This window comes from Crotalus tigris, unplaced genomic scaffold (genome assembly GCF_016545835.1).
Source record: "Crotalus tigris isolate CLP2741 ecotype Arizona unplaced genomic scaffold, ASM1654583v1 scf7180000018485.2372832, whole genome shotgun sequence".
Taxonomy (NCBI): domain Eukaryota; kingdom Metazoa; phylum Chordata; class Lepidosauria; order Squamata; family Viperidae; genus Crotalus; species Crotalus tigris.
Genome location: NW_024097033.1, coordinates 1,286,696 through 1,302,140, shown reverse-complemented (window position 1 = coordinate 1,302,140; position 15,445 = coordinate 1,286,696). Strand labels below are relative to the sequence as shown.

The 15,445-nt window shown below is 40.0% G+C and overlaps 1 protein-coding gene across 4 annotated transcripts in view; it reads right to left on the bottom strand.

Moving 5' to 3' along the window:
• The window catches only part of PTH2R (parathyroid hormone 2 receptor), a 60,026-nt gene that overhangs the window by 16,218 nt on the left and 28,363 nt on the right, over window positions 1–15,445 (bottom strand). For all 4 annotated transcript variants that reach the window (XM_039352907.1, XM_039352910.1, XM_039352908.1 and 1 more), the window contains 2 exons: window positions 11,827–11,980; window positions 10,376–10,436 (listed from right to left, as the gene is read on the bottom strand). In XM_039352907.1, coding sequence (XP_039208841.1) covers window positions 10,376–10,436; window positions 11,827–11,980 — 215 coding nt within the window. The remainder of the gene's footprint in view (window positions 1–10,375; window positions 10,437–11,826; window positions 11,981–15,445) is intronic.

Sequence of the window (15,445 nt, the reverse complement as noted above, 5' to 3'; positions counted from 1 at the left end):
CCTCTGCCTCAATTCTGCTGTTGGGGTTTTCCGGTATTGACTGTACTCCAATGTTCAGTGCCTGCCCAGCCAGCTGTGAGAGGAGACCACCAAAGAAGTCTGGGTCCTGAACATTCCAAGAGATTCAAAGAGGGCCATCAGCTCTAACTCAGAAATGAACTGGGTAAAAAGGAACAAACAGTTTAAATGGAATTTACTTCTTTAGATTGATTCCTGTGGAGCATATCACATCTTCAAAGGACTGGTTTGCAATGGAGAAATACACTACTGCATTTTATGAATCCAGAAAATAGATTTATGCCTGGCTAAGGATGCAGTTCACATAAATGTTTTCTATGGAGATGTTGAACTAATTTGAAGAAATAAAGCAAGCAAATCAGGAAACAGCCTTTCATTGAAAAAAAATGACACCACAAATTCTCACTGATCTAAAATTAGTATCAGCTACTTCTGCATAGCAAACAATAAATGTGTCAGATGTTGAAGTATGGGGTAAACAATGGCTACTTCCTGATGTAAAGTACCTCTTGAAGTGAGGAATTATGTAATGTCCTTCTTGGCTGTTTTTCATCTGAAACTTTACCCATTAAGCTTTTTTACGTCTATCTTAAAGCTATGAACCAGCACATTTGGAAGGCAAGTGTAGCAGCAAAAGGCAATTGGAAAGAAAGGGTTAAACATACAAAGGCTCAAGAATAGAAAATCAATACATTTTTTTAATCACTCAGTACTAAAAAAGTTGTAACTAAAACTGGAATCATCCACACCTTATTTTCAACCTCTGGAGGCTATGCGATTCAATTCAGGGGCTATTTAAGCACACTGAAAACCACTTTGGTCTAGCAGTGCTGGGTAAGAAACCAGGAGACTAGAATTCTAATCCTGAACTTAATCATGAAAGCCAGTTGGGTGATTTTGGGTCAGTCACTGTCTCTCAGCCGAACTCACTTCACAGGGTTGTTGTTGTGGAGCAAATGGGAGGAGGAAGGAGTATTAAGTATGTTTACTGCCTTGAATTACTCATAAAGCTGGGATAAAATCTAATAAAAAATAATCTTCAGATAGTTTGGATCTTAAAATCTGATTTGCAGATTGCTTTTTCACAAATAAGAAAAACATACATGAAAAGACAGCTGGGGATTCTATATCTCTAGGAAAAGATTGTGAGACTAGAATAGCCACTGTGAATAAGTCAATGTCTTTTAGAAATGAGGTGACTATTTGAAATTGGATGGTAAAAATGTGAGCATCCTGGTTTCATTAATAAAGCCACCCAATTCGGATATGCGCATCCCAGCTGAAGTTGCTCCTGTTCAAGTTGTTGCTTACACTGACCTGCATTATTTGGACCTAGAGATCCTGTGATGTTTAATTCTCTACAACCTCAGCCAGCAAAAGACAGCCCTTCCTGCATAATCTAGAAGGCTGTGGAAGGCATCTAACACCATTAAAGTTGAGAAAGTGGTATCTGTTTCAATTACTTAGAATTCCCAATGTTCAACAGTATAGGAACTATCACATTTTTATTTTACAGGGCCACTTACAAGTTCCACTTCATCCTAGAAACTGATCTCTGTGAAGACTCTTTCAATACACAAGCAACATGAGCTCTTTTTATACGCAGGTATACCTCATTAAGGCTTCATAGCATTTCCTCTAGCTCATCTCTCCCTCCTAACAAGCTACTGGAAATGAGAGAGGGAATTTAACTTGGGGGGGGGGGGAGAATTCTGGTGAACCTGGAAGTCTGCTTGTTAGTTTGTGCTGTTTTATTTTGTGCTGATTAAAGCATTCTAATCCTGTTTGGGTTCTACAACTTGTCCTGCTACAACATAATGAAAGGGAGCAGCTGTAGCAAATAGCTGTCTGGCATTTCAGTACTCTGAGAAGCATTACTTTTCTACAGCAACATTAACACTAAGGAAAGAGAGTATTACTGTGCAGCAACTGGCTTCCTTCCAGTTCTCTGAATATTTATGAGTTTTAGTGCAACGCCTCCTTGAGTAAAATTCAGGTTATCTTGAAATCAGAGTCTATCAATCTCATTTTAGGGGGTGGGTATACATTTCTTATAAAGGAAATGAACCTTTAGCAACCCAGATTTTTTGAAACTTGGATTCTCTTCAGAATTAAGATGAGATAGATGGGTGTCTAGAAACCAACTGCTTTCTGCTCATTGCTGTGTAGTATAAAAGAACAAAACTCCTTTCCATATAATTGGGTTATAGGAAAATGCAGCATGTCCCCAGCATCCACAAATAGCATGAAGTTACTAACTGTCCACAATAAGATCATAAACACAACTTTGACTCTTCTACCACTTCAGAAGTTTACTTCTCCCTCCTCCCCCAGTAAATACATAATTAGGACAAGGCCTAGATATAATAATTTAAAAATCGGTTTTAATCATGAAGGGACAGATATTGTTTAACTCTTTTTAACTGAGCATAATTGTGTCACTATCAAAGCATTAACAGTGGCCATTTTTTCATCACAAATGTTTAAAAGGAAAACCTTCTACAAAAACTTGGCTGCTGTCCTGAGTGCAAAATCCTCTCCCTTTAAAAGTGCCAGATAGGAGACAAAAAAAAAAAAAAAAAAACCATAGAAAGCTGGTGGTGGCATTTTACTGAGAACTTTATCCTCTTTAGGGTGAGGAAATATGGATGGTGGAGGTGGAAACGATGGGCAAAGAGGTGCTAAGCTCCAGTCCTGGTGGCAAAGCTCAAGGAGGAGACAAGAGGCAGTGAGAATCTCTAAGCTGCTCCTTTCAGATTTGTTTCTGAAACCTTCACAGCCATACATAAGAAAATAATATTGTCAGAAATAGCTCTTGGCAAAGAATATGCAAGCACAGCCTGATATATGACAAAATCATCCTCCCACACACATCTTTTTAAGAGCAATAAATTATTTAAATGCCACTTTCCTTCCTGAAAGAAATGTATCATAAGAAGAGTTCATTCTTTTTAAAAAAAAAATTAGAAAATTACATATTCTAACTTTTTCTCCTGATAACATTTTGGTAATTTTAATAAGCCTTAAAGATGTAAAGTGAGAACTGAGACATACAAAACATTTCTAAAGTACTGTTCCACTGGAAGAAGTGTTAACAACAGGTAGTTACTTATCTTGAAAATAATGGTGTTAGATCAGCCTAAGGGCAGAGAATGCGATCCCTTTTCTGAGACTAAGCAAGCCTGGGTAATCATCAGGTCCTTAGATAGGGAAGCTACCTAGAAATGCACAATGCACTTGCCTTCAATTACATAATTTGTGTGCAGTAAATGAATAGATTTGGTTTCCATAGTGCTTAATTCTGCCTTATTTGCACGTTTTGTAGTGAGTTTTTAAAGAAATTTTTTGATGCTATTCTTAAGAACATGTCATATTAGTTTCAGTTGAGGAGGCCAGGGGATGTAAATAAGACATTTGGATTAAATAAGATTAAACCAGTTTTTATCCAAACTAATTCCAGTAACTTTCACCAAATCAGACTGACTGAATGGACCTATAAATGCTGTTTTGTAATGCGGAATGGTCCAGATGTTTTAAAACTGTCATTTTATTAATTTATTTTTAAATCCAGTCTTTATTACTTTTATAAGTAACTCAGTGCAGTTAACATACATAATACTCCTTCCTCCTATTTTCCCCGCAACTCTGGGAGGTGAGAAAGGATGGGCTGCGAGAGAGTGAATTTGGCTGGCTTTCATGCTTAAGGTAGGACTAGAACTCATAATCTCCTAGTTTTTAGGCCAGCATCTTAACCATTACACCTTAAGAAATTCTAGACTATAACTATTATTCAATCTCAAGTTCCTTCTTCTCGGTTCTTTTTTAATGAAGCAAATTACATGGACTCCTAATTTTTTATCTAGGCTTGGTACCAAAAATAGCTGGTTTTCTCTGATAGAAGATCTCTATTAAATAAGTAAGGAAATTGCAGTTTTGAAGATTCTCCAAGACCTATCACCATCTTTGATGACTCTGGTTACAGTGTATTGGTAGCATCATCAGTGAGCTATGTGTGAAAGCAGGACACAATTATTTCACTCTGATCTTTAAGAGAAAGTTTCAAAAAGACAGAATTAATGACCATTTTAAACAGATTCTATAGAACCTTTTTGTGGGTTCCTGTGACATTCTATCCTAAGTCCCACATTCTTAAAAACCTATATGAAGCTCTTGGATGAGACCAGCCAAAGGTTTTAGACTGGCTGAAGTGTCATCAGTCTGCTGTAACATTCGATCTATCAGACAAATTAGATGAGGATGGTGAACTAGTGTAAAGACTGTGCAATCAGATGAATGAAATCATTAAACTGAAATTTAAACTTGATAAGGCTGTACTAGTCTGAGTAGATATTTTTTTCTTTCAGAAACTGTTTGAGCAGCCAGGCTGCATCTTCCCTGACAGAGCAAGTTTGCAGCTGGGCATTATTTCAACAGAGTTCATACAGAGAATTGACAGCAGTGAATTCAACCTTTTGCTCAGTGCAGAATCCAGGGAGAATATCCCTTAAACTGCATGACTGCCTAGCCTCTGCCTAAACAGTTCCACTGAATTTTCTTCTACATTTAGTGTTAGACCATTAGGAGGGATCTGTTTCTTAACTTAAATCTTTGATTGGCTTCAGAGCCACCTAGATTCACAGGAATGTAATACATTTGCATGCTCCAGAAGAATAGAACTATGCAACTTTCTTAAAGTATTGGAAGACAAATATTATATACCTTTCAGACTTATCTTTCCAAAACTAAGCTTTCACCATTTTTTTCAATCTCTCTTCAGGATTTATTCTCTAGTCCTCAGATTGTCCTCATTGTCCAGCTCAAAACCTTTTCCAGTTTGACTGATTTTTTTTCAAGTGCAATGCCCAGAACTGGACATCATACTTGAAATGGAGTATGACCAACGCAGTGATGCAGAATTATTATTTGCCAAAATCCAATCATTTTATTTCTATGAATACAGCCAAAATGTGTGTGCTTGTTTTACAGTCACATCATTGAGTCAATATTCTGTTTCCTAATCTGGCAGAATTCTAAGAACTTTTTCACAATTATCACAATTTCTATTCCAATTATCCCTCATCTTGAAAGTAAACATTTGCTTTCTGTTTCCTAAATAAATATTGTATGCATTTATTTTCCTTACTCCAGTGTTGACATTTCAAGTTCAGGTAGCTTTGGAGGCTCAAAGTATTGTGCATCAGCTAAGGTTGATTTATCAGCTACTACCAATACTGGATAGGAAAAACTTAAACATAGTGAATTGTGCTGTAATCGCTTTCAGGTTGAATCACTATAATAATTTTAGTGAAATGCAAAAAGATGATCCCCTAAGCTTCATGTACAGCCGTACTTAGCTGCTAGAATCCTGACTAATTCGGCTAAAGCTATTAACAGTAAATTTATTTCTTGAACAATTTTCTTTCTTTTTAACAGTGATATATTACAAAGAAGAAATGAAGCTTTTTTTGCAGTGGTACTTGACTCTGAAATGCTCTCCTTTCAATATCCTATTCAAGGCTGAACTCCACATGTAGAGACTTCCCCAAATTACATGAAATAAAGAAGAAAAGAGGAGCCCAAGCCTATTGGTGAACCTAGATCCCAAGATCTAGATTGAGATTATAAAGTTCAGCAGACCAATATTTCAAGAATTGACATCAGATTGTCAAGATAAACTATTTATGACAGATAAATCCTAGCACAGCTCATCAAGTTTTTGAATTGCATGATATCATTAAAATATGAGCCAGGGGTTTAGCCACAAGAAGCTGACTTACAGATGGGATGAAAAAGAAATGTCAAGTGACCACAGTGTTTTACATAAGCCACAGATGTTTTATACCTGCCAGTTGGTGAAGAATCACCCCAACATATTTAAAGTCTGCTGCTATCAGAAGCCCTTACAAGTTAATAGCAATTGGGACTTAAACAAGCAACAAGCCACTGAGATCTGAGTAGTAGATTTAATAAGAAGAGGTTTAAAGCAGTGGTTCTCAACGTTTGTGTGACGGCGACCCCCGTCACACAAACGTTCTGCGCATGCGCAGTGTCGTGCGCATGGGGGCGGGGCTGTGCATGCACGGCGCGCATGCGCGGCGGCGCCCCCTGAGGGGAGAAAATGGTGGATCGCCTTCTTTGGTGACCCCCCAAAAATGGTCGATCAACCCCAAATGGGGTCGCGACCCATCGGTTGAGAACCGCTGGTTTAAAGGGAAAGCACAAGAACACCAATTAGTATGTATAGGATGAATCAAAGCATGTTTTTATGTGAGAGGAAGCCTCTCTCTCCTGAGAAGGCAAATCAGCTCATACCCAAACATGGTTTACAAGATGGCATCTAACCTCTTTATTAATTTATTAATGTAAGAGGAATCCAACTTCACTGCAGCTTTGTGTCTATGCTGTTCATTAATTATCCAGGCATTTTTTTTTAGTTTTACAGAAGATGTAATCTTTGCTTTATCAAAATTATCCCTTACATGCTTGCTGAACATGACCAATCCGGGAAGCTCCACACTGGATGGCTTCAAATGAGTGCGATGTGATTGCATACAGTGTATGTGCACATTATTTGTGCATATCTCTAAATTAAATTGTTTACATTCATAGTAATTACTGTTATTACGTTTGCACACCAATGTCAGTTACAACTCTGCAGCTGTGTGGAAAATAGCTCAGCAAAGCAGCTGAAGAAAGGTACCACTAATGATAATGGATGCTCATCTTAGACTAAATAAATACTAGCAGCCCATTATCCACCACAAAACATAATATCTTCCAGAAAGGTTTTGTCTACAAAACAGAGGATGTCAGACAATATTCGGCAGCCTTGGAAGCAGCATTCAAAACTACAGGACTTACCGTGGAGACCCATAAAAACATAAGGTGGACAATTATGTTGCAACTCAAAAGAATATAGAAAAAGAGCCACTTCAAAACAAAACACAGAACTTCCCTCAAAACTTCAAAGAAGGACCAAACCATCACCACCCTTTTAACAGACAAAGGCTAAACCATTGTTATCATGGACAAAGTGCAATGCATACAGCAAGCCAAAGAACTAGTGAGGGGCAAAGAAACTTACATCCTAGTAAATACCAACTCAATACAGAAACTGGGCAACTCAATTTAAAAAAAAAAAAAACTCTCAACAACCTCACCAAGAAAGATCAAATCACAAAAGAACAGTGGTGGATGAAAAGCAGTGGTCCTTCCATACTTCTGTGGATGCTCCAAAATACAGATGCCCAACATATTACTTTGTCCAATTTTATCATTACCAGGACCCCAACTTATAATATAGTTAAAGAACTCATTAAAAAGCTCAACATCTCATAGAGGGGGAAGAAAGAATTTATTGCAGCAACCTAACCGAATAGATTAAGATTTAAATGCCCAAACTCATGAAACTCATCAACCTTTGCTTCACTACCTATTTTCAGTTCAATGGACAAACATACCAATACATAAAATAACACCCAGGGGATCACCACTCTCAGGATTTATAGCAGAGAAACTACAGCACTTTCACACACAGTTTCCTATAGTAGAGGAAAAAGCTTTTACTAAAACACACTCAAGACTGTTTTGGCCAAGAAAGTAGAAAAAGCTGAAGTTACAACAGTCTTAGAAAACTGAGGTGTGACTCCTTCCAAAACATCAACCAGCTGAAACCCATAAGAACAAGAAATGCAAGTCCTCCTATATCTGAAGATCATTGCTATGTATAATTTTCAACCAAGTATGGACTTCAAGAAATAAATAAATTATGAAACTCCCAAGATAAATAAACCTTCATAGCCAGTCCAATTGTCTCATTTGCACAATTCTTTCTCCAATCTGGATTTAGGGCAAAATAAGGGGAAAACTTCTTTATTTCAGTTAAAATTTCAGTGTTAAGAAAAGAAAAACAGAACTAGGAGGAAATGAAACAAACTTTTTCAAAAAAAGAGTTCCAAGTTTTCTAACATTCTTCTGGCTATAATGACTGTATAAAGAAAGCAACCTTTCATGAAAGCAGCTTTGGCCTAGATCTCAAGGAAGAAACTTGTGAGTGAATATGTAGTTCAAATATGAGGCTCCTTATTTTTGAGATTTTGTTGATGTAGGTACATCTTAATAAAAAAAATAGTTTGAGACATCATGTGGAGTTCATTTCCTGGTGTGGTCTTACATAGTGGGGCTGACATCAATCTTGCGATGTCTGTTGTGCTATACCTCCACTTCCTTATATTCACTGAATTTGGGAAGTGTCTCCCTGAGCTAATTCAAATGTTATCCCATTGTTTCAGCCCCTTTTGCCTCGGCAACAGTTCTTAAGGTTATTTCCATCCATGTCCTCTTCCTTTCATTCAATTACTAGGGCATGTTAAAAGCTCTGTCTCTTCTGCCAAATTTCTCAATCTTGCAATTGATTGGGAAGCCAAGAGATCTGCCACTGAGGTTTCAAAATGCTTCATTATAAATTATACATTTTGGGGTATTAATTTCCTCTAGATCCAAATCTATCTGAATGAATCAATCTGTCATATTGTGGAAGGTTTGGAATACAGTATGTTCTGGAGAGAGAGAGAAAAATGAATCCCAACTCATACTTGTAGTCTGATAGCATCTATCATGACAGTGTGCACTTTCATGCCTCCCCAACTTATTCATCTATATAGTCTTATTGTCCACAAGAACCAAAAATTGTTGATCTAAGTGGAAGAATTAGAAATCAGCCAGTGTTAACTGGATGCTTGTAGTTCTAGAAAATGTATATTGTGCTTGGCTTCCATGGCATAACAGACCCCCTGTGCCATCTTGACCATTCAGTGAGTATCCCAGATTCAGAAGTTAGCAGCCATGTTGACTCACTCATGGGGTTGGCTCCACACCTATTATTTTTTGTGGATGACTAGAGATAGAAAATCATTGCACTACAATCAAAATGAGGACTGTCATGTGAATCCCCTGAACAATGCCTGCCTAAAAATATACCTGAATCAATTATAAAGAAGGAGGGAACCCATTCTTGTTGTAAAATGTCTGCAGACTATAAAGTTTGGTAATAGTAGTTGTTTAGCACCCTAAATATACCTAACAAGCTCTGTAAGATTGGTCTCCTATTGTACTGCTCTGCAAATTTACCAGAAAGCTAAATCAGTCCAGAGGTTTTGGTCCTGGTGAAGAACAATGAGAAGATGACCTAGATAAGGATAAATATGAATGTAGTCCTTCCTTAAGCAGGCCACCAATACCATACAGTGATTAGAATATGCCAAATGATCAACTAGAAAATGATTCAAAATGAATGTCTATGGAGACTCTCCAGGTCGTGGTTGTCCTAAAGGTGCTTTTTCAAGAGGCAACTGGACTTTCTTGTTTTTCTTTGAAGGCGTTTCACTTCTCATCTAAGAAGCTTCTTCAGAGCTGAAGAAAAAGCACCTTTGGGATTCAAAATGAAGTAATATACTGCATGAATCAGTATATGTGTGTGTATATAGAAAGCATGTTTTTTTTTCTTAAGACATTCCAGAGTGCCAGACCTAAGTACCTCTATTCAGGACCTATAGTATCTTATATATTTATCTTTTTTTAAATTCATGATTGTGATTCACACATTCATTGAATGTTATCTAAGAGACTGTAGGTGGCAAAATGTTGCAATCTCTACAATGACTGTGCAGTCATTGTTGTTCCAATTTACTCTCTAGACTGCCTGGAATCATTTGTCTTGGATTGTTAAAAAAGATGTTTCCTGACAACTATTACCCTCACTGAGAGCATCATCTAATTCTGATATTCTAATGCAGGGGTGTCAAACTGCCGGCCCGCGGGCCAGATGCATCATGTCAGAACTGTGCCCACCCCATTGCTGGCACCCTCTTCTAATGTGATGACTTTGAAAATCAGAGAGGATACATAAAGTCTGACCCAGAGAGCACAAAGACTGAAGGAGTCTTTAGTAAAATCAAATGCACTTTGCAACAGGAAAGTTGCAAATATATTAATTGGTTGCTGTGAAAAATCTACTTGCATGTGCAAGCCTGCATAGCAGGGATCACAATTTCTTACTCTGGCAGGGCATTTAATGTACAGCTTCCAGTAAACAGTGACTCTGATGAAGACTCATGGTAAAAAGAAGAAAGACTAGAAAAGCACCTTTCTCAGCTTGCAATATATCAATTTTCTCCAGAAATATGCATTGCAATTTTTCTCCCAATAGCCCTTTATTTTTGTGTACATTCACCCTCACAACAATTGTCTCTCTCCCCTTCTCCCCACACAGCGTCCTGGAAAGGACCAATAACATAGCTATTGTCCTTCCACTGGGAAAAAAAAGATTTAAGGAAACCTCTGCTTTATGTCCATTTACCTTGCATCTGCCATTGCTGCTCTGACTGCTGCCCAGGCCGCTACAAAGACAGCTGGGAAACCTATAAATATGAAAAATGGATTGCTTGCTGTTAGATTTCTCTTGAGAAATGAAATAAAAATAGAATATCCCCCTTTCACAGGCAAAGGAAAGGAACAGAAGAATTTGCATAGAGCAGGCCCCATAGGGAACAAAGTGCCTTCTGCTCAATGGAGTAGAACTTCCAAGAAGTCACTGTTCAGCGAAGTTGCATAGTCCTGCGTGCTTCTGACACTCAGCATTTGCAAGAGGTTGGCATTCCGAGCACAGATATTTATTATCCACAAGGTACAGAGGACAGGAAGAAGAGGAGGAGAGTGATCGGTTGCAATGTTAATCACTTCCAATGAAATCTGCCTAGGGAAAAAGGCCAACTGTGACTCAGTGGAGAGAGAACTGCAACACACCCTTTTGTAAGAAGTGGCACCTGCAACAGTAGCCTTAAAATAATAAATGCACTCCAGATCAACTCCCCCTTCAGAGGAAACAGCTCTAGGTCAGATGTTCATAACTTTTTCTGGCATGGGGGTTCCATCTGCCTTTCAGAGTATGGTACAGCAAGCAGCTGGTAGGACCAAGACAAAACCAAATTTGATTTCATTTATATTGAAATTGAATTAACATGAATAGATTTAATACAATTATCTTCCAGTTTGAACTTAATGCTTGTCATATAGTTTAATAACTATTTTTGGATGTGTCTGGGACCGATACACCAAGCCACACTTTGTTAAGAAAAATGCGTACATTTTGCAATACTGATTGGGTCTGATTTAGTGAGCAATGGATTATAGCACAATAATTTATACTATACAAATTAAACTGAATAAAATCCATCCTCCAATTATCCAGATGAACTTTATATTCTCAGAAATTTATCATGCCTTGAACCCAAGCAGTTGTTATATGTTTACGTTTCAACTATTCTCTGATTTGGGAAGTTTTAGCTCCTGTCTCAACCTTATGACATGAGTGATCTGATCCAAAGAGTTTGATGGACAATTTTGAATATACTGCTTTTGCTGGAAATAAGAATTCATGTATGGTAGCAAATTAATTTATATATAAATCTTTAAGTAACTAAAATGTGCATTTTATTTACAGAATAGAAAAAATAATAATTCAAGAATAATCCATATAAAGTGCTAAAATCAAATTATACCAGAGAAAACATAAACACATCAAAGAAATATGGCATGTAACAGACAAAATGAAAATCAACTGAAATAATGACATACAAATTCAGAGCTGTATCCAGTTAATGAAATTGGACTTTTCCTGAATCAAAGAGCTTTCTAGGTTATACAAACATTTAAAGTGGTATAACACTTAACAGGTCTACTTAGAGTAGATATAATATTGTCTCAATTTTAAAGAAATCCAATTCTTGAATGAAAAACAATGTATCTTACCCCAGCCTATTAAGATAAAACCCCATAGGTACTTGGTATCCGAAAAGAAAGCCACAAATATTAAGCTGTGTAGATAGAGACCTTCAACCAAGATCCAATAGTAGTTTGTTGCCAAGAAGTAAATAAACATCACCACAGTAATTTTGCACCACACCTATTAATCAAAAACAAAAAAACCCAACAGTAGTATTAAATAATATGAAATAATTAAATCTAACTATACTAACTTCTTGTAAAAAAAATTAAATAGATATAAGGCAGTGGTGGCGAACCTATGGCACGGGTGCTAGAGGCGGCACTCAGAGCCCTCTCTTTGGTTACACGCACTGTCGCCCCAGTCCTAGGCCTTCAGCTGGGTTTTATAAAACCTTTTCGCTTTAGGCCTCCACTACCATGTGCAAAAAAAAAAAAAGGTTCAATCAATCAGTCAATTTCAACTTCTCGCAGGAAAAGATCTTGCAAAGTTGGAATTGATTGATTGAACTTTTTAGTCCCACCCAGTCTGCCGTTACCACTGCAGCCACGCCCACCCAATGGGCCATCCCCCAATTGGCCACACCCAACCAATAGGCCACACCCACCCGGCACCCGACGATGCATAAGTGGGTTTTGGGTTGCAGTTTGGGCACTCGGTCTCTAAAAGGTTTGCCATCATTGATATAAGGCATTAAAACTAAGAATAGTTGCTTACCATATTTTTCAAATTTTTTTTTCTTTTCTGAGAAATACTTAAAATTTGTGACAGTAACAGAAATCAATAGGAAAAACATCCACATGCAGTTACTGCCAAGTGTTTGAATGCTGCCTGTCTGAGATTAAAATTTGTTTTGGTGCCAATGCTGAGATAGCTCAGCTTGGTACATTGCGGCAATAATGAGGAATTAAGTTCTGTTGTACCAACTTCCATTAACCTCAAATAGCTAAAAAAAGTTAGAGATATAGTCCAAAATATTTGGAAGATAAATATTGTATGTGTGTGTGTGAGAGAGAGAGATTCTGAGACTAGCTTCCTAAAAGAACAAATATTCACTAAAAAGTTGAAGTTCACAAATGTACACATAAGCAGACAAAGCTAATTCATCTTGGAAAAAATGTGGCCAACATGAAGTGGCTTTCTATATAGCCCAACACAAGCACTGCATTCCTTAATGTTTTATAGCGTGATAGCTCAATGAAGCAAAGCTGACCCCATAGTCTGGCTTTTGAACAGTGTAAATTCAGACAAGCACCATGTACTGCAGCGGTTCTCAATCTGTGGGTTGCGACCCTTTTGGGGGTTGCACGAGCCTTTCACATGGGTCGCCTAAGATCATCGGAGGCAGGGCTTGTCAATCGCCTTCTCTCCCTCCCCTCCTCTGCTCCACCTCACTTGTTTGTGGAAAATATGCTGCTTGGCGGCAGTCTGCATGAACTCTACCAAATGTACCTTGCAGGGGGCGCATGAAGAGCACAGGCGCAGAGCAAGGCCCCGCCCTCCCCAGAGACTCATTGTGCAGCAACCAGATTGACTTCTTCTCGTGCATGCAGGTCAGCGAAGGGGAGACCGCTGCAGCACCCAATTCCTGCGCCCATCAGCTGGCAACCCCTGAACTTGCGCTTGTCAGCCGGGAGGTCTGGCAACGGCCGCCGGTCTCCTTTGCCACCCCGCCCGTCCTCGACTCCTCCACCCGTTCATGTCGAGCCCGCCGGGGCTTGACAGGGAGAGAGGGAGGGAAGAAGGGACGACTCCTCCTCTCATAGCTTCAAAGCATGATCGGCTTCCCAACGGCGCCACAATCCTCACAAAAGCGGGGGGGGAAGCAAAGGGGGCGAGAAAGCTCATGGCGGGCTCAAAGGAGCACCTGTCAGCGTTGGTGATGAGAAATTCCCCACAAACCCAGGGAAGGGGTGGAGAAAAGGAGCCCCCTTTGGGAGGAAACCGCCACTTCTCCTTGGCTTTGCGCTCTTCTGTTTCTCGGCAGCCGGGCTGCCAAACCTCTGCTGGCTGGAACTTCCTTTCCTTCCTTTCGTCTTGGTCTCTTCCTCCTTCTTTCCCTGTCTCATTGTCCCTTCCTTCCTTCCTTCCTTCCTTTCCTTCCCTTCGCCTCCCTCTTTCTCCCTCCTTCCCTTCCTCCCCTTCTTCCTTCCTTCCTTCCTTCCTCCTTCCTTTCCTTCGCCTCCCTCTTTGTCCCTCCTTCCCTCCCTCTTTCCCCTTGTCCCTTCCTTCCTTCCTTCCTTCCTTCCTTCCTTCCTTCCTTCCTTCCTTCCTTCCTTCCTTCCTTTCTGTCCAGGATCGGGGCGAACCTCTACAGCTGATCCGCGCTTTTGCAGAGCAGCCAACAAGTAGGTCAGCTGTAGCAGCTCTCCTTAGCTCTTGCCCAGCAAACTTGCTCGAGCTTTGCTAGAAAACATGTCGCTTGCTAATTTAGCAGAAGCGCGAATCAGATGTAGCCTGGTGCTGATCCTGGAGCTTCTACTAACTTAGTAAGCAGCTTGTTTTCTGGCGAAGCTGAGCAAGTGAGCTGGGCAGAGCTCTCTTCTGCCTCTGGCAGCCTGTCCCCCTCCCCTTGTCCCTTCCTGGGCACGGAGGGGGGGAGGAAGGAAGGGACAAAGAGGGAGGGAAATAAGGGACAATGAGAGAGGGAAGGAAGAAAGGAACAATGGAAAGGAGGGAAAGAAGGAAGGGACAAAGAGGGAGGGAGGGAGGGAGGGAGGGAGGGAAGGAAGGAAGGAAGGAAGGAAGGAAGGAAGGAAGGAAGGAAGGAAGGAAGGAACTAAGACGGAGGGGAAGGAAAGGAAGAAGGAAGGGACAATGGAAAGAGGAAGGGAAGGAGGAAGAGACTAAGGGAGGTGAAGGAAAGGAAGGAAAGAAGGAAGGAATGGACAATGGGAGAGGGAGGGAAGGAGGAAGAGACTAAGAGGGAGGTGAAGGAAAGGAAGAAAAGAAGGAAGGAAGGGACAATGGGAGAGAGGGAGGGAAGGAGGAAGAGACTAAGAAGGAAAGGAAGGAAAGAAGGAAGGGACAATGGGAAAGAGGGAGGGAAGGAGGTAGAGACTATGGGAGGTGAAGAGAAGGAAGGAAGGGACAATGGGAAAGAGGGAGGGAAGGTGGAAGAGACTAAGAAGGAGGTGAAGGAAAGGAAGGAAAGAAAAAAGGGACAATGGGAGAGAGGGAGGGAAGGAGGAAGAAACTAAGAAGGAGGTGAAGGAAAGGAAGGAAGGAAGGAAGGATCAATAAGAAAGAGGGAGGGAAGGCGGAAGAGACTAAGGGAGGTGAAGGAAAGGAAGGAAAGAAGGAAGGAAGGGACAATGGGAGAGGGAGGGAAGGAGGAAGAGACTAAGAGGGAGGTGAAGGAAAGGAAGAAAAGAAGGAAGGAAGGAACAAGAGGAGAGAAGGGAGGGAAGGAAGGCAGGCACCCATCCCAGTCTCATCCCAGAGACCCACAGATTCCCCCCCACAGGCACTCTGCAACCTGAGTGATTGATCATGTGACCCTGGGACACTGTGAATGTCCTAAGTATGAATCAGTTGTCAAGCATCCGAATGTAAATCACATAACCCTGGGGATGTTGCAACAATCATAAGTGTGAAAAATGATCATAATTCGCTTTTTCAGTGCTGTTGTAACTTCAAACAGTC